The sequence below is a fragment of the Haliotis rubra genome, unplaced genomic scaffold (genome assembly GCF_003918875.1).
Source record: "Haliotis rubra isolate DU_JTF1 unplaced genomic scaffold, ASM391887v1 Scf266, whole genome shotgun sequence".
Lineage (NCBI taxonomy): Eukaryota > Metazoa > Mollusca > Gastropoda > Lepetellida > Haliotidae > Haliotis > Haliotis rubra.
In genome coordinates, this window is record NW_025766736.1 from 303,045 (window position 1) to 322,489 (window position 19,445).

At 42.2% G+C, this 19,445-nt stretch overlaps 1 protein-coding gene and 1 long non-coding RNA gene across 2 annotated transcripts in view; both read right to left on the reverse strand.

Moving 5' to 3' along the window:
- Positions 1 to 4,866: 4,866 nt before the first annotated feature.
- On the reverse strand, positions 4,867 to 7,993 carry LOC124280376. The gene is made up of 2 exons (XR_006899667.1): positions 7,136 to 7,993; positions 4,867 to 6,958 (listed from the first exon to the last, which is right to left on the reverse strand). It is a non-coding gene; the product is annotated as an uncharacterized LOC124280376 (long non-coding RNA).
- Positions 7,994 to 8,011: 18 nt separating this feature from the next.
- The window catches only part of LOC124280368 (guanylate cyclase soluble subunit beta-1-like), a 60,200-nt gene continuing 48,766 nt past the window's right edge, over positions 8,012 to 19,445 (reverse strand). The window contains exons 6-8 of the mRNA XM_046716273.1: positions 18,726 to 18,869; positions 12,138 to 12,220; positions 8,012 to 10,490 (exon numbers count right to left, since the gene is read on the reverse strand). Coding sequence (XP_046572229.1) covers positions 10,331 to 10,490; positions 12,138 to 12,220; positions 18,726 to 18,869 — 387 coding nt within the window. The 3' untranslated portion in view covers positions 8,012 to 10,330. The remainder of the gene's footprint in view (positions 10,491 to 12,137; positions 12,221 to 18,725; positions 18,870 to 19,445) is intronic.

Below are 19,445 nucleotides of genomic sequence, written 5' to 3' on the forward strand. Positions count from 1 at the left end.
GTAACTAGGAACCAGATAGTGGAGTATAGCCCCCTAACCCCTGTTCTTGAAGGATTACATTTTACGTTCATGATCATACTCATTTGGTTGATGTTTGTGCCCTTCTGTGTGGTTCCATCACGTGAGGCGTCACGTGACAAGTGGCGTCTCGTCTCCTGTTGCTCGTCGTATCCACGTCAGCTCTTGTCAAGCGACATGTTTGTTGAACTGTGTTATAGTCATTTGACCAAAGGAGGAGGATGATCGGCCTTGTGACCAGGCTACGACAATCGATCAGAAATTTACAACGTCAACGTGTATGTACTGCATGGTAAATCATGAAATAAATGGGGAAAACGATACGGTGCGATGTTCGCGTTGCTAAAGTAACGCATCTGTGTCTTGGCTTACTGAAGGTTTTTGACACGTAAGATTCACGGGGCGGGAAACAAGGCCTGTGCCATTAAGCCTATACTTTTCATCATTACGGAATGGGAAAAACAACGTGTCTTGTTATAAAAAAAACATGAATATGTTTTTATTAATTGATCTGATTGGATATTACCATTGAGCCAATGCCCGACATTCACAGTTGAAAAATTATTGAAGTACCTTGTATTGTCAGTAGCTTCTGTGGTGTAGTGGACAAACCGGCTGTCCAGTGGAAGGTCAGTGGTTCGACCCCGTCCGTGCCATGACGAAAAAATTTTTAAAAATTGGAACGTGACGTTCAAGTTCACCTTCATGTTGTTTGACGCCGCACTCAATACATAAGTGCACTAAGCAATATCTGTAATATTCAAGCTAAAGGATGGCAACTTATAAGTAACCCAACCTGGGCCATAAGTGTCCGTTCGTCACGCTGAAGACCCGGGTTTGATTCCCCACATGGGTACAATGTGTAAAGACTATATCTGGTGTCCTGGTGATATTGCTGGACTATTGTAAAGGCGGCATAAAACTATACTCACTCACTCACTTTATTCATTGGACAAATTCTGGGGCTGGGGACATGGTTCCGATGATAGCGTGGAATCCCCACGTGGAACACGTTCCACCAAGGTCAAGGAAAGCTGACAGTTAGAATGATATGGATGTCAAATCCAAACTATGCTGGTCACCAATCCTCGTTACAAGAGCAAGACGCCCTAATGGACACAAGATACCAATTTCTGTCAACCCGTGAACATCCGGGTTAAACGTTGGTCTTCAACAACCCATGTTCGTCGTAAGAGACGACTAACGGGATCGGGTGGTCAGGCTCGCTGACTTGGTTGACACATGTCATCGTATTTCAAATGCGTAGATCGATGCTCATGCCTTTGATCACTGGACTGTCTGGTTCAGACTCGATTATTTACAGACCGCCGCCATATAGCTGGAATAATGCTGAGTGCGACGTTAAACAACATCCAACCAACCAAATTCAGTAATCTCTGATGACAAGCAAGGAATAGGGGCAACTTTTCCTGCCTGGTAGTGTAACGTAATGGTACCGTATCGATATATACAGTAGAAATGTACGTAGACATGTTTTATCCGCACGCAACAGAATATTGGCTTCCTTTCGTGCGCAATCGCGGCTGAGTTTTAAGCTACTTTTAGAAAAGGTCAATACCACTATCCATTTCGCGCCCCTTGTGATTTCTGAGTCAAGTTGATCACCAGCCTCTAGATCCTCCCAAACGATCTAAGGGCTACGAGCATCCTAAATCCACCCATATGGGATTCATACATCGCCTATTTTGGAAACTATCGCAGACATAAGATATCGTAAGATTGTCATAAATCTTTAAAATATCTATTTGTGTGTTATCTTCATCCAAGATGGCGGCATATTTAACAAAAGATAATGATTCATTAATATAATGTTCGTCTACAGCGTTATCGAGTTAACAGACTTCATTGTCATTTCTACCGCAGTTTATTTCAAAAGAGATGAAAGAGAAATCTCATCTGTATTATTTGGGGTGTGTCGAAAACGGGATGGCGTGAACAAGGCATGACCATGACTATGACCTTGACCTTCCAGATAACTCAGGAGAAGATAACCCTAGCTCATACTCTTGTCTTTTCATGCTCAAGGCCGCCCAAAAACCTTACCAAACCTACCTCCGAGTTGGGTACACTTTCTGTATGGGCAGCGCTCGTCGAGGTCCTCTTACTTCTTCAGGGTCGCGCCTTTGTCAAAGCTTGATGTTTGTTTTAAGGTATTCCGCTGATAAACAGCAGATAATAAGTTACCCACTGTTTTTTTATTAGCAAATAAACCATACATACAGGATCGCGAGATAAGGTATCTAAATAGTTGCCAGTCGACTGACTGACTGGCTGAGTTTAGTTTTACACCGCTTTTTGCAATATTCAAGCAATATCACGGCGGGGGACACCAGAAATGGGCTTAACACATTGTGCCCATGTGGGGAATCGAACCCCGGTCTTCGGCGTGACGAGCCAACGCTTTAACCACTGGGCTACCCCACCGCCCGTTGCCAGTCGAACAATGACTACATGCCTCATACATATGCCTGTTACATCCTGCTTCTATACTCCACTTCCACTCTGGCTATTGACCGCCTCCGTGGTGTAGTGGTTAGAGCGTCCGCCCGGAGAGCGGAAGGTCGTGGGTTCGATCCTCGACCGCGTCATACCAAAAAGACGTTAAAATATGGTACTTGTTGGTCCCTGCCTGGCGCTCGGCATTAATGGGTACAACAAGGACTGGTCGACTCAGAGTCAGCATAATGTGTCTGAGTGGGGTATTCGTGCTTCACTGCGGCATGGTATCTCAGTGGGCTGGTACTATAAAACCAGCTTCAGTCTGGGCTAGTACAAGCAGCCGCACATACACATACACATACACACGCATGCACGTCGTCACATGAGCGAAATATTCTCAAGCACAACGTTAAACCCAATTTCACCTCACTTCACCTTTGGCTATCACCTAGGAAATCCCCACAACGTCTTGGGATACATTTCCCAATCTCACGAGACTTCGCTATTGCACTATGCGACAAGTGAAAATGTATCTTGTATATTTATTTATATTCTCTGTGAGCGTGCGTTCGCGACTGACTCTGAATTCCGTACTCATGAATATTACAGCTATTTGATGGCGGCCTGTAAAGAATCGAATCCGAATCAGACAATCCAGTGATTTATGTGACGAGCATCGATCCACGCTATCGGGGTACAATGAGGCGTAGTCAAACATGTCGCCGAGCTTGAACACACGATCCAGTAAGTCGAGTGAGTTAGTATAGTTTTACGCCGCTATTAGCGATATTCCAGTAATATCACGGCGGGGTACTCCAGAAATGGGCTTCACACATTGTAACCATGTGGGAATTCGAACCCGGATCTTCGGCGTGACGAGAGAACGCTTTAACCACTAGGCTACCCCACAGCCACAGAAGGCCTGGGATCGAGGGTCACCAGTATCTGTGTTATGGTCACCGTCATACCATGACCTGTCAGCCTTATGCGTGAGAAGAACCCCAAGTGCTGCAGTTAGTGGACCCACACCCCCGTTTATGACACAAGGAACCAGGGCCCCGTTGCACAAAGCGCCTTTAGCGGTACGACTATCAGAAGCCTATGTTGAAGTATGGGACAAACGATCTCTGCAGCATTAAGATAACTTTGGGTAACGGGGTCCAGAAGTATTAATTTGGCCGAATTTATGTTGGTATATGAATGTGCCTTTTACAATATTCCAACCGACACGGGACCATTGGGATCCGCACATATATGGAGAACCAAACACGGACTTTCTGCGTGTAAGGCTAACGGTACAACCGACAGATTAGCTCGTTGGCCCCCTGAAGACGGGCGGTGGGCTAGCCCAGTGGTTAAGGCGTTAGCTCGTCACGCTGATGACCCGGGTTCGATTCCCCACATGGGGTTCGCACGATGTGTGAAGCTCATTTCTGGTGTGCCCTGCCGTGATATTGCTGGATTATTGCTAAAAAGGCGTAAAACCCAACTCACTCACTCACTCACTCATTCATTCTGATGACATGCCTTATTATTCATTTGCTTGTTGTTTAAGACAGCATTCAGTAACATTCGAGCTATACGGTAGCGGTCTGTAAACAATCCTGCCTGACAATCAATCCAGCGATTGACATCAAGAGTCCAGACATGCGCAATTGGGATATGATGACATGACTCAATCATTCTGCGTGTCTTAGTCTGTCTCAATCCTGAACAACATTATTTTCCCTACTGCCTAGCCCTCTCTGCAATGCTAAAGCTCTCAATGAAGCAAGTCTAGATTTCCTCAGGTTCTGAATCTCTGGTCTCCCTGGGGCTCCTTTTCAATTTATACGGTTTGTTTGTAATCAAAATTATATATACTTCCCATCAAACGTTTAGACTTACCAGTGTAAATATAGCCACTTACTTCAGGCAACTGTTCTAAACTAAATTTTGCAAAATATTCCATTCTGGTTAAAGGTACTGTTTAACAAAACTATACACCAAAACCAGCTGTTCAGATGCACAATATCTGCACATGCTCTTCAGCAATTTGATGCATGATCCTCGTGCAATTCATCTGCATAAGGTTTACAGTTGGCTCCCCTAAGTTATTGGAGAAATATCAATCTTCGATGTAACCATATATATATACATACACACACATATATATATATACACAGTAGTACACACACACTCACTCTCTCTCTCTCTCTCTCACACACACACACATATAGTGAGTGTTTTAAATGCGTCTAAACTTGTGATGCGAAGTATATATTCAGAGACTAAGCGTTAGTCTGTGCGTGCCTGTTCGCCACCTCTTACGACAAGCACAGATTGCTGAAGACAAAGTCTAACCCGGATCTTCACGGGGTATGCTCAAATAACTAAAATTAAACTCCATTATGTATTGTTTGTTTATTATGGGTGCCGTATATAAATACACACTTGTATACAACAAACAAATGGCCACCGTCGTGAGGTCAACTTGATATGTAACAACTGTATTGTAACCAAACTCAACTACCGTGTCGGTCAAATATACGAGACTGCAACAATGCTCGACATTTCCTCTGTATTGACAGTTATTATTTCCTAACGACATAATGTCAGACCAGACATTACTTTAACGCATACATTGAGAACAATTCTGAAGGCATTTTGTCTGAAGGTTGCTATGAATAACACTTAATGGTCAACATACAATCGACGAGTATCCTTTAAAAATTTGCACGAAATATATATTGAAATAAGTTAACAATGATGTGATAAAACATGGCTTTTTAAAATATACTCTGCATAAATAAATAATTTGGAGAGGGTATACATCATCGACAGCGTACAATTATGATTATAGCTTAAAAATGGGTATTGTACGTTTACCAATCAAATTTGGGAAATACGATACTTCCAGTAAACAAAATCAATAAATACAAACCACATGACGTCAATCAACCAATGGGCGTCTTCATGATATAAAAGCAAAGTGTCAAATGCGCACCTTATCTGCGCATTTATTTCGACAAGCACTTTTTCGGACGTTACACAAACACATTGCACACAGCAAAAAACTCATTAAATCGGACCCCTATTATCTGGAAAACTAGTCGAGACGATACAGTACAGATTCCAATATGATTCGTAGATCCGAAAGTCTTTTCATCCGGGTGATTTGATAGGAATTAACGGGTTTTCACTGTATAGATTTACACAGGGACACTGAGAAAGGAATCTTGGCATTTGAATTTCTTACGTTGTTTGCCAGTGGCTGTACGACTACAACAAAATAAATAAACACAACCATACACATTGAAAATGAGATATAGGCAATGCTACTGTCAATGCCTCCTTTGTATCTAAACAGGGATATATATATCACATGAATATCACAGACACAACATTGAGATAAAGCTGTACATTATAAATTACATCATTCTATAATCATGCCCTACCGTCTCCTGAATGACGGAAGAAGTGACTCAGTACACTACCGGACAAAAGTAACCGTTCTCGGCGTGTTTTTCACACACTACGCAAATAATTCTTTAAATTCTTACAAAATGATAAAAACTGCACAGGCATTAAACCAGGCTAGATTTGAACCTCGCAGTTTTGTTTTTACTACTAATACTTTCATATGTTTGAGATTTACGTTTTCTTAAAATAACGGATAAATTCAATTATTAACGTTATTTTTCAAATTTTCGTTCATCCTCACAATTACTATTTTCAGCGCACATGCAATGACTCAGCTACTAACTGGTTTAAATTCATATTATATAGTGCAGCAATTTCAAGGGATGAGAAAGAATACACTGTGATATATGTACCCGATAAATTTAATAATAATTTGATTGGGCTAAAGAATACATTTACATTGTTTCCTGAGCGCATAGTTCACAGGTTGACTCTAAATTCATACGTATGTTAGTGTTATGAAAACAGTCTTTCCACGGTGCTAATAACACCAGATAGATAGTATATTTGTCCGCTAGTGTAGATCGTCAAACATTCCTGTCACTATATGAGCATATGCAGATTCTCTTCTGCCGGTACCACATGTTTAAAACGCAAACAATGTTTCCTCAATTACATATTATAATAACCAGATAGTGATAATTTTTTTAGACATAGGCAGTCATCGAGGAAACGGATGCAGCTAATGCTATAATCTGTATTAAAGGCACCAACTAACAAGCTATTATTTGGCTTGAAAACAAATCTAAAATTCATCTATCAATATTTGGCAACTAAGAATTCACTGTCTGCAACTCTGGCCTCTGTCAATGCTTCTGGATCACCTAAAAGTTCCAACAAGCTCAAAAGGCCGATCCCGTACGGATTCCATGATAATATTTCTCTCCTGTAACCAATGGGGATCGGATGGCCATGTCTGCAGAGTATGGAAGGAACTGAAACACTGTTGCTATGATTTGGTTGAGTTAAGGGTAGTCATCGAGCAATCATTTCATAAAAGGTGTTTGGCTTGTGTTTACTTACCGGGGCGGTGGGGTAGCCTAGGGGTTAAAGCGTTGACTCGTCACGCCGAAGACCCGGGTTCGATTCCCCACATGGGTACAATGTGTTAAGCCCATTTCTGGTGTCCCCCGCCGTGATATTGCTGGAATATTGCTAAAAGCGGCGTAAAACAAAACTCAGTCAGTCAGTTTACTTACCATATGTTGTTTCTTCAAATATATTTGTCCCTTTTTGTTTAATCAATATGCCGTACAAATGACGTATGCCGAAAAATAATTTTCACTACAGCGTCACACGCAACTCAAGGTCTTCCAGCTATTTGTTATGGCTCGATGACTACCCTTAATTTATTGTAATTAGTTGATGCAAGTTCAGTGTACACTATACACTATGATAAATCGAAATACTGATAAACCGAAATACGGATTAAGACGACGCTATCTAGTCACACTCGCACCACACGTGTTGTGTGTACACGACCATTAGGTATCAGGTAATGGTGGTACACGTATCTACAGTAAGGGGATACTTTTCCATTGAAACACCTTATGCCGCTCACCGCATGTAGAGGCAATGGATTAACATTCACAACACACACTACACATATTGCTACATATATCGTAATGTTGTGCGCCTAGAAAGCAACGTTTGGAATAATGATCATCTAGTTACCCGCAGTTAGTACGTTATTACCTGACGAATACTCACTCTTGATATTGCATTTAATTGTTTAAAGCAGCGGTATTTTGGCGTTTTAGTGAGTTCACAAATACATTAATTTGGTATACATAAACAGATGCTTGGATTAAAATGTACAATGAAAATCACAAATCTGTTCGATCGACGAATCGATCCCTAGTACGTTCACCTGTTTATAAACGAACGGTCACTCTCAGAACACAGCATCAAGTGTCAAACGGTTGTCATCTTAATGAATGGGAACATGAACGATCCATTGCGTTTGCGTCCTGGAAACCAGTACCACTGGACCCAGAGGAGGGTGTCCACCCTTACCTCTAAAAGACACTGTACGTGTTACATGTTCCGTCAGCCAAGTGGATGGATGGATGAGCGACCGATTAGACAATAACGAAAGTGTGTGTACAAGAATCTAACAATCACCTTTGGTTGCAGAATTATGTATCAGAAACAAACAACAATATACCAAATGTCCATGATAGAAAGAGTTATGTGCACTGTGTTATTAAATACGTTCTGTTATTGGTCAGTAATGGTAATGAATATTGTGCTACACAAACATACTCATCAATAAAGTAGTTTGATTATTGCAAGATTGTCAGTGTAACCAACAATGCACTTTACAACTAAAATCAAACAAGACTGAGCAACAAGTAATCATGTATCGATCTGTACCGATATGTACACATATTTGGTTTGAATATATTATTCACAATTGTATATATATATATAAATGCTTTTGGACTGCAGATAAAGCTAGATGTTTCATCAGAGACCGCCAAATTATTTGTATATGATGTTTGCCAGCCTGGCGCATGGTCAAAACAAACCGACACATCAATACATATTTCTCAGCGCCGGGTTCTAACGTAACATGGTATTACGGTGTCAGACAATCATCTTCCTTGTCGCGGCAGTTGCACTTATATCCTATACTTCATCTGCTGGTGCATGAGTAGGGATTTTTGTGTTAATACTCCCTCCTGTTTACGATTCTGCTTTTTCGACATTCTGTCTGATGTTGCCTGCTTATACCCAAACCAAGCCACGAATAGCTGCAATATTGATCATACGGTTTAAAACAACATGTACTCCCTATAAGCAATACGGGACGGTATGTAATCGTTGCTCCGCCATGCTTTGCACTGCACGTTAACACAGCCTGTTTGATGCTGCTTATATATCCATCTACGCATGATAGCGGAATATATAGCATATTTACACCTACGAAGCTTGACACTGGATATATACAACACCAGCTATGCTTGACACTGGATATATACACCAGGTATGCTTAACACTGGATATATACACCAGCTATGCTTGACACTGGATATATACACCAGGTATGCTTAACACTGGATATATACACCAGGTATGCTTGACACTGGATATATACACCAGCTAAGCTTGATACTGGATATATGCACCAGCTAAGCTTGACACTGGATATATACACCAGCTAAGCTTGACACTGGATATATACACCAGCTAAGCTTGACACTGGATATATATACCAGCTTAGCTTGACACTGGATATATACACCAGCTAAGCTTGACACTGGCTATACACACCAGATATGCTTGACACTGGATATATATACACCGCCTATGCTTGGTACTGGATATATACATCGACTATGCTTGACACTGGATATATACACCGACTATGCTTGACATTGCATATATACATCAATAATGCTTGAAAATGCATAAATACACCGAAAATCCTCCATACTGCATATGTACACAGACAAAGCTTGGCACTGTGTATGTAAGTAACAGAAGATTCATATCCCTGGCAAATTCTTCCGTTGGAAAATTATACCTAGGTTATTGCTTCCATCCGGAAAATAAAATTCAGGTGATAGATTCCTCACACTTGTATAGGAGTTGGGCACCTATATTTATCCAACCCAGAAACATTTCCAAGGGGAATGAATTATCCTTTGCACATTTACTGCCTTGCCTGACACTGTTATACATACCGACAGTGCATGTATACCTCGGGTAGGCTTGACAATGTACATACACACCGGCTAGGCTTGATAATGATTACTACGACACTGTTAACAGATTAATAAACAATGACAGTTGTGAGACTCATGGACAATGTCCATATTTGGTACTGCTGATGGACAAAACTATAGGCACTGTATGTGCTTGACACATGCGTGATTCAACATAGTCCATCAAAGCCACTACTAATATGAAGGCTGTATAATAAACGATCGATGATTTTCTCAGATCTGAAAATTTTTAAATTGGCAGATGCCGGCTTCCTGTGACCCAGTTTCTCTGAACAGCCTGTCCCGTTCAAATATCAAATGTACAGGGCCCTGTTCCACAAGCGATCTTAGTGCTAATGTGATCTTAGCACACGTGCCTTAACATAGCTTTCTTACAGTCACAGTGTTAAGATCGCTTTGTGGAACGTTAGGCAGTGGTCAAGGCATGCAAAGGTCAGCTCGAGCCCATAGCGAGGACAAACCCATCAAAACAACGACTTGTGGAACCCTTATACAATTAACAGAACAATACACTTAAAGCCTTGCCACGGCCCAACAAAAGGAACCGCACCTCAGACCCAGGGGTCGGACCAGACCACACCAAAACATTCCACCGTTGTTTCCAGCGTCGGTGTCGGCAATGCAGAATATTGTCACGTCACGCCGTTGAGGTACAACTTTTACACCTCGCATACTTTCGTCGGGGGTTTGACAGCAACTTCCGGTTTCTCTCTGGACAGGAAGTACGTCATCATCGGTTCCTTCTTCCCCTTCATGGTGACCGGTCCGCGTTGCTCGAAGTGGAAACTGGGGTCCTTGCTTTCAGGCTGCATAAGACACCTGTTGAAGATATAAAATGTAACTCTTGTCATGTCTCATACGATTTTCCTACGTTAGTGCGAGTGAGCGAGTGAATTCAGTTTTACGCCGCTTTTTGCAATATTCGAACAATATCACGGCAGGGGATACCAGAAATGGGCTTCACACATTGTACCCATGTGGGGAATTGAACCCGGGTCTTCCGCGTGTCGAGCGGACGCTTTAACCACTAGGCAACACCAGCCCCCAGGTTAATATGAGGTAGATGTGGTTTAAAGACGTGTGTGAGACTAATGGATACGACGTGTGTGTATGCATGTGCGTATGTTGATGCTTGGACTGGTCCGGACTTACGCTGGGTTTATAGTGCTCGCCAACTGAGTGAACCTGCATCAGTAGAGGTACATGTATACCTGACACATACAATACTGTCTAGCAGTCACCCGTCTTTGGTTTCTCCACTTATATCAATGCCGAATTAGATTGTCTCGTAGGCCCTTGAGCTTAAATTGAATAGAAGTCCTAATCAAGTATAGAATGACTTGGGAAGACTAGCTTGTTCTCGGCTCCATTTGGATTTGTGCATATATATTGAATACGATAACTGTATTTCTGGGAATAATTGTCAGTCTAATGCCTAATGTCAGGCATTGAACAAGGAAGTGAGTGAGTGAGTGAGTGAGCATGGTTTTACGCCGCTTTTAGCTTTTAGACACCGGAAATGGGCTTCAAACATTGTAACCATGTGGGGAATCGAAATAGGGTCTTGACGTGACGAGTGACCACTAGGCTACCTTTCTGTCCCGTATTTAATAAGAACTGTATACAAACATTTCCAACACAGTACAGTAGTGAAATATCATCTACGTGGACTTTCAGTTAGTCAGTATCCTCAGTCAAGAAAATATAATCTCTGAACTTGTTCCTTAATGAAAACTTCGCTCAACATAAATCACATAACATAATATTGGCAATAAAGGTTCTGTCGAAAATTAATACCAAGAACGATGAAAAAGAACGTTTACTCAAACGACATTATTTGTTTTACACAGTGCCAAGTAATTCGGAGCGTAATTGGGCTTCAGTCTGCGAGTCTGACCACCCGATCCCGTTACTTGCCTTTATCGACAAACATGGGTTACTGAAGATCAATTCCTACCCGGATCTTCAGGTAGTGATCAGCCTGGTTGTGGTCCAGTGGGTTTGGGCAGTAGACATTAGCCTGCTTGTATGGGGAAAACGTAGGTTAGTGGCTTCAGAGATTAGTCTTAGTGTGGGGTGGCGGTGGCGGTAAAGATTCGCCTTGGTGTGGGTTGGTGCGGGGAAGTGGGTTTGGCTTATTGGGATGCTGTAGAGGCGGAGAGGAAATCACTGCAGATGTCGGACGGGTGAACGAAGGGCTGGGCAAGGTGTGTGTTTTCGCTTTCAGACAAAGAGGGGTGGTGGGGTAGCCGAGTGGTTAAAGTGTTCGCTCATCACGCCGAAGACCCGGGTTCGATTACCCACATTTGGTACAACGTGTGAAGCCAAATTCTGGTGTCCCCGTGATATTACCGGAATATTGCTAAAACCGGCGTAAAATTAAACTCACTCACTAAGTCACTAAGACAAAGAGTACTGGCAACCCGAGAAGGTCCAGACGTACACTGGAGTCACGTATCCAATCACATTATTCGTGAGAACATGCATTTTCCGTTCTCCCTCTTTCCCCAAACCTCATCCGTTCCATCAGTTCTCATCCACAGGACCCACTACATCGAGAACGTTTGAAGTTTAATTGAAAACACAGTACAGAAGAAACAATCCAATATGGCATTTCTTAAACTCACACTCATAAGATTGTCGGTCGTAAAATCTATCCCAACCTTGTTAGTGCCAAGCTAATCCAATTTGCATTTCTCCCAATACGACACATCTCATCTCCCAAGCCTTAGACGACGATGAAAACACGGGACAATATTTAGAAGCTACTACAAGTGACCATGAAATCGATCCCAGCTGTACAATGAAAAACTCAGACCTTACAATCTTTAATAATTGCCATTTTTTTCTCAAGGCTGTTTCCAGTGGCTAGTTGTGCGACTAAAACCAAGCATGGCACGACGCTTACCTAATTATACCCCATAGGCGCCTACCGGCCTGTATTTGTATCAGTCGGGTCACGTGGTTTGACCGGAAGCCATTAATTTGAAGACGAGGCTCTACTAAAATCAGAAACTGTCTTTTTCATAAAAGGCGATAGTAGGCGAGATTAAGCAGAGGAGACGATACTTTCCCGACTCATTTCGTGAATAGCGGAAGACCAGTCTGCCCCGGAAGATGCAATTGCTGCAAGGGCCCGGAGTTTCCTATCTGACAGTCACTCGCGGTAGGAAATCTCGGCTCCGGATATTCGGGTTAATAATACCTTCTCCACGGCTACTGTAGACATAACTGTAAATGCCCCGGATAGACAAGCCAGCATATCCATGGGACCAACTTCCGCAGTTATATGCGTTTTCCGGAAGATACTTTAGTTACGTTTTACCGACATGAAATAAACATGTATTTCTGGAAGGGATTGTGGTAGACATTCGGTTCAGATAGAAATCGCAATTCTTGATTGGTCTCTCCGTTTTTATATACTGACATGTATTTGGCTCTCTAACCAGTAAGACTTGCCGTTGGCTACACTGGGGAATTGTAAATAGCTGTAAATATGAGAAAATGGAACGCCACTGCAGTTCTTGAAAAGCGCATATCTGCTAAAGAAACGTTTGGAAAGCTGAGGATTATGCTTCGTTTCGTTCCAATTCCGTTATTTCGATGTTCATTACAAGCACGGGGTTAGGGGTGAGGTGCAGCAATATTTTGAACGTCTTGCCCTACAGTCTTTCGAAACCCACCCCACAAACAAACAAAAATTAATAAATAAATAAATAGATTTATGTTTGAATATAATGTGTAAAATGATAAAGGTTTAAGACTTACATAAGCAGCGCGTAAGAAGGTACAGCAAACTATTTTCAGTTTACACGGGATTGACAATTTCATTGGAATGTGACGACATGTTGACAAAGCACTGTGGTACAAGTTTCCAGCAGCTATTCCTGCTAAGATCATAATCCCACCCGAGAGATACCTCCTGTTGAATCTTCTGGGCCTGTTCTGTGAATATCACGAAGCGGTCTTCGTGCTAAACTTTCGAATATCTAATCTCGAAGGTGTCTTACAGCTTTACGCAGCTTTCAACAAAAATGTTGCTACTGTCAACTTCTGGATCCGATCACATCTACCAAGACGACATTTGATAAAATGTGCTCGATGCCATCGGTTGTCAGTCTGTTTGTGTCATGTGACCAAACAGATGTAATGCAAGTATTTCTTGATAGTTTCTTATTTGCTTCACGTGAGACCCAACACCGTGGCTATTTACTGGAGACAGCATAGGTTCAAAGGATGTCACAAGAGAATCCTGCACACATAACAACGAAATATACAGGTTAATCAGAAAGTTCAATATGTTTGTCACGAGGAAAGCAGCGTCAGTGATTTACAACTCGAGCTTGGCTTAAACTTCGTTTTTTATGTTCAGTTTGCTTCGGGTATTTTTGTTTTTGACACCGCACTCAGCAGTATTGCAGCTGTATGGCGGCGGTCTGTCAATAATCCAGTCTGGACCAGACAATCTAGTGATCAACAGCATGAGCACCGATCTACGCAACTGGGATACAATGACATGTGTCAGCCCAGTTAGCGAGCCTGACCATCCAAACCGGTTAGTCTCCTCTTACGACAAGCATTGGTTGCTGAAGACCTATTCTAACCCGGATCTTCACGGGTTTCAGAACGCAAAGTGGAATTCAGATCCACAAAGATCTGCTTGGTCAATGAAAACTTAGCCTTGGCTCCTTTTTAACTTTTTTAACGCCACACATCAATCAGTCTGTATTTATGATTTATTACCATGATGACGCCTCTACGTTGTTTCCAGACATTCTGCGTGCAATAAATACCATAACACCTACCATTATCAACGGACAGGCAGATACCTGGCAGTTCCAGAATACCATGCAATGCATGAAAACGTGTAACGGTACATGTTTCTCTCCTGCCCTGTACTTTAATTGGGTTAACGGAACACAGATCCGGCAACGGTCTACCATTTCCCTTATAAACAATTTGGATGAAGAGAATTATATGATGGCAAGGTACCTCAGCAATCGGCAGAGCCGCCATTACGGGAATTAAATACCCGAACCCAAACATCATCTTACTCGATCGTCTATTTAAGCTAATGTTCTTAGGTAATGCATCCCGGGGAGTGTAACGGGGTCTATTTCTAGCCTGTGAATACGCTCTACCGTACCGAGGTCACACGTCTTGGTTACTGATCGGCACAAGGAATTAAAGGTTACTCTTCTGGCGAAGGATGAACCGTCAATCATGTTACAACTGTAGATTTACCAATCAATCTGTCTCCAACTCGAATAGGCCCGAAACATTCCCATCATTCGTAAATGGCTTACCTAAAGGCTGAATATACAGGCCATCAACGTGCAAGTCAGCATATAGACACGCGATACGCATGAAAAGGACTTTCATCCGTCTGTGACAGAGTCGGACATGAAGAAATGGTGGGGCTGTGCTGGAGAACATGAACGCGTTCTAGAATGCCAGGAATCCATGACCACTTGGAGGCCGACCCTATCAATCCGTAATTGTCAGAGAAGGTTCTTTACGTCTGTTGGACAACCGATGGATCCAGAATCACGCACTCTGCCTGTTAGTATGGACAATCGCGGTCTCAGATATCGAGTCTTCCAGTAAGTTCGCAAACCAGGATTGGATTGAAGAGATCCCTTTTGGTAATTCCTCATGCATTTATTCACAGTGTCAAGACAATTGCCTTCAATTGAGGCCGTAGACTTTATTTACTGTGACATACAATCTGTGTGGGCATGCATTCCATCAGAGAACTATAGTCTCGATAAACAAGCGACCCCTACAAGACAGACATCGGGAGAATATGTAATGAGATTAGACGATTATGTCACATTAACTGCGTTGGGAAAGACAAAGTTCCCACCACTAATGTCAAGATAGAACAACGAGCAGTATGTGGGTCCTTATCGGCTTAACTTAATTCCGACATCAATTCTGGTTAGACTGCAATATTCGCCGGCGATGCTGATAATGTCTTCATTATAGCAGTAGGAACGTCACATTTGAAGAGCGGAAGGTTTACACACCGAATCGCTGAAGCTGTAGTAATTGAGTTTGCGGCGGTTTCAAATGCTAATGGACCGGGTGAGTGGTTTGTCACAAAACAGACTTCCACGCCATCCGCCTTGTTTTCATAACTCCTACAATTGGAAATTATGACTGCCTTCTTCCACACCGTCAGATCTCGGCTTTTTAATGACTCTCAATGAGAAGGCGCATGGCGTCATATACAGTTGCTGGGATAGACTAGTTGCGTACGCGACGTATGTACTGTTAGGATGGATGAGATGGGCGTTTGTTGCTGATGGCCTTGAAGTAGGGTGTGATAAGGATTATTTCATAGTGAATCTATAAAGGTTGAGGTATCGATGCTTGAGCTGGAGTTTTTTTGTGCAGGCTGCTTTAATACTGTACTGTCTTCAGATGTGGTGTTGTACGGGGTGCTTTTGATAGTGTCTTCATTTGCGTTTAATTGTGTTGTACTGGGTGCCTATATTGCGGGTTTACTTGTGTTGTTGTATTTTTATGTTGTATATAGTGCTTGAATGAGTGAACGTGTGACTGAGTTTACGCCGTTGACAGTTTTACGTTGGGGGCTCCAAAAATGGGCCTCACAATTTTACGCATAACGACTGACTGACTGCCTGAGTTTAGTTTTACACCGCTTTTAGCAATATTCCAGCAATATCACGGCGGGGGATACCAGAAATGGGCTTAACACATTGTGCCCATGTGGGGAATCGAACCCGGGTCTTCGGCGTGACGAGCCAACGCTTTAACCACTAGGCTACCCTACCGCCCCTTACGCATAACGAGCGAACACTTTAACCACTCGGCTATTCCTTCGTCCCTAAACAGCTTGAGTACTGCATGTTTTGCAGGGTGGGTGGGTGGTGAGTTGAGTGAGGTGAGTGAGTGGGTGGGTGGGTGGGTGAGTGAGTGAGTGAGTGAGTGAGATTCAACGCCGATTTCCACAGTATTCCAATTATATCATGGGGTCAACTTGACATGGAAGGAAACCGAAAGTAGAGAACGATCTAACAAGGAAGAAACAATTGAACATCCTGTCGGCTCATTTACATCCAAAAACGTATCTGGGACTGCTTTCGAATGCATCCATACTGAAACAAGATTCACTGGTTCCTGTGACTATCACAACACCAGATGACGGAAGTAGAGAAGCTCATGTAGATGATGCTTGATGTCAGGTTCTATACTTCACATCTGTGAACGTTTTCAAAGTCGGCCAAAGTCGGCCAAGGCCAACAGGCATGGGACGCAGTGAACACATACAATGTCATCTCGAGGAACTACGCAAGTTCACACTAACAAAGGCTAAACAAAATGAGATAATAGTTCTTACTACCGGCAAAAAGAGATCTGATTTTAGAAATATTGACACACTATAGTCTCACTTGGCCCTTAGGAATCAGGAACAAAACACATTTTAAGCCGCAGAATCACCTCCATGTTGTCGTCATACTAACCCACATACAGGTTAAATCAGTTCGGTTAGTTTGCTTCATGCTGGACCACAATGAACCTTAATAACTATTTAATCACAATAGTGTTCATTTACAGGGGGAAACAAATAAAGAAAGATATGAAGATACAAATGTTCCCCTATTCTTTAGATTGTTTTTGTGTGTAAGATTTGTAAAAAAATGCACTGTGGGTGAACAGAGAGATTCCGCGATGAAGCGGTGTTCCCCTATTTATTTACGTCAGTATATTCCAGCGGGGTAGACCGGTAGTTAAAGTTCGTCACGGTCAAGATCCGAGTTCGATTCCCCACATGGCAACAACATGTAAAGCCAATTTCAGGTATACCCGCCGTGACATTACAGAAATATTGCTTTAAAGCGGCACAAAACCACACTCACTCCTTTATAACAAGTTTTCAACAGTGCTCGACTGTAGTTTTACAACACATAATGTATACATGTCAGTAAAACAATGTCGACGTACCTGATACAGTCAAATCCCGATGAGTCGAATCGCTGGGGACCAAGTAATAAATTCGACTTATCGATGTATTCGAGACATAGGTATGTCTATGAGGGTAGAAAAAAGATGATCCAGTCCTAATTCCTCCGCCTAAGCATTTGTTTATCTAATGATTTCCATATCACTAATAGGGGCACCTTATCAGTTCCAGTCTGATTAGCACAGACAGTGATTTCCGTAAAATCACTAATCTGCCTTTTGAACTCACCCGTCAATGGCGGAAAGGTGTGAGCCGCGCTGGTTTGTTAATTGGATCAGTTTGCTACACCAATCAACTTCTCATTGACTGACTTCGGCTTATGTATACAAGATTGCTGTTGTTTGAATCTCATGGGACCAAATTTCCTTCTCGAGTCATCGTGTGTATTTATGAGACGAATTCGTGTAACCGGTATTCAAATGATGACAACTATAACAGGGAATGGTCGGGACCGACAGGTACTTCGAGTTATGCATAATATTCGAGACACCGGCATTCGACTCATCGGGATTTGACTGAATCACGTGGTCAAAACTCACGTGACACTTATTATCTTCTACTTTTTCAGATAGAAGATACGGGGTTCCAACTTCCGAACTAATATCGCTGTAAACACAATTAGTTCCCCGCCTGGAACCCGCAAAATCAATCGATAAAATGTCTTGAGTGGGTATTAAACAAACAACCAATCAGAGAACCCGTTATGTAAATTGAAAGCGTGGCTCCTATTGGTCAGCAGCGTCTCGCTTTGGAAATTACAAAACATCGGGGTGTCAAAGTAATAGCGCAGCGTTAGACTCAAAACTGTGAAAGTACGATAAAACACTGACGGGTGTTATCTCTGGTAAAGTCGTATCACAATGAGTGAGTGAGTGAGTTTAGTTTATTTTAGCAATGTTCCAACTATATGGCGGCGGTCTGAAAATGATCGAGACTGGACCATGCAATCTGTATCACAACGTAAATATAGATATTTTTGGCCCTAAACATCTTGTTTAGAATTTGCAGACTGGTTCGTTAATCCTCGCTAGCTCATCATTCCAAGTTGCAAACAAAGTGCTCACCATGAGGGGTTTGCCATCGGGATCCCTGAGGTCCTTGGATATCTCCATCATGTCCAGTGCCAGCCTTGCTATACACCTGGCATGGTCAACACACGGCTCGGGTAGTCCACTAACGGCCATGTATTTGTCGCCTACAGTCTCCACCTGTGGAAAAACAAACCCGTGTTATAACGAACTCCAAGTGACCACTAATCTTAATTTCGACACAAAAAGACGCATTTCGACCAAAATAGGCGCATTTCGGCTAAAATGGACGCATTTCAGGTAAAATAGACGCATTTCGGCAAAAGTACACGCATTTCGGCTAAAATAGACGCATTTCGGCTGAAACAGGCAGCGAGTAGCCGGGTGCGAAAAAATAGTTCGTTATATCATCAGTTCGTTATAAAGGTTGCTTAGTGTGTTAATTACGTATACTCAGTCATCAACACAAAACGTCTTATTTCTAAATAAAGGATTAATTTCTAAGATATAAAATAAGCAATCATATTCTTTTTACTGAATTAAGTATGACTAAATTCCCGATAAGAAAAAAACAACAACCCTAAATAAACAATGAGCTTGTTCCCGATGTGACTGGCGTATATAATACTAATGCATTAAACATAAGCCCTGGTATTCCACTTATCTTATAAATCTTGTCTAAATTTTATTACGCAGGTTTCAAAGATGCATTAGTATTAATTTCCAAAGGATAAAAAATGAAAAAGCCATTGTGAC